The sequence below is a fragment of the Bison bison genome, unplaced genomic scaffold (assembly GCF_000754665.1).
Source record: "Bison bison bison isolate TAMUID 2011002044 unplaced genomic scaffold, Bison_UMD1.0 scf7180017864289, whole genome shotgun sequence".
NCBI lineage: Eukaryota > Metazoa > Chordata > Mammalia > Artiodactyla > Bovidae > Bison > Bison bison.
The window spans coordinates 11,156,930-11,157,404 of NW_011494861.1; the positions used below are offsets into that span (position 1 = coordinate 11,156,930).

The 475-nt window shown below is 69.7% G+C and overlaps 1 protein-coding gene across 1 annotated transcript in view; it reads right to left on the minus strand.

Annotated features, from left to right (window-relative positions):
* The window catches only part of MMP23B (matrix metallopeptidase 23B), a 3,989-nt gene that overhangs the window by 1,194 nt on the left and 2,320 nt on the right, over positions 1 to 475 (minus strand). The window contains exons 3-4 of the mRNA XM_010850219.1: positions 373 to 472; positions 141 to 308 (exon numbers count right to left, since the gene is read on the minus strand). Of these exons, the coding sequence (XP_010848521.1) occupies positions 141 to 308; positions 373 to 472 (268 nt within the window). The remainder of the gene's footprint in view (positions 1 to 140; positions 309 to 372; positions 473 to 475) is intronic.

The following is a 475-nucleotide window of genomic DNA, read 5'->3' on the forward strand; positions in this document are numbered from 1 at the left end:
CCCGGAACCCAGGCCTACGGCCTCGGACCAGCCTTCCCCTCCCCGCCAGCCTGACCCCAAATCCCCTGCACGACCCCTCAAAGATCCCCGCTGTTCCCACTGTGGTGGAGGGGCCCCATGGGAGGCCAGGACCGCGTCACCTTTCTTCCAGCTGTAGCGCGTGGGGCCCAGGACCCAGTACTCGCTGTCGTCAAAGTGGATGCCGCCGTGTGGGGGAAAGAAGGCGTGGGCCAGCTCGCCCGTGGGGCCGTCGAAGCAGTGGTGCAGCGGGGAGACCAGGCAGTCCGTGTGGTTGACGGGGTAGAAGCCTGGGGGAGCACGGGCCTGAGAGAGGGCCTCTGGGTGGGGCGGGGGCAGGGGCACGGCGCCCACCTATACGGAGATCGCTGGGCTGCTCGGGGGCCACCTCGCGGAAGCTGAAGGGGGACACGTCACTCCACATGCGGAAGGCGGCGGCCAGACCCCGCCGAGTCTC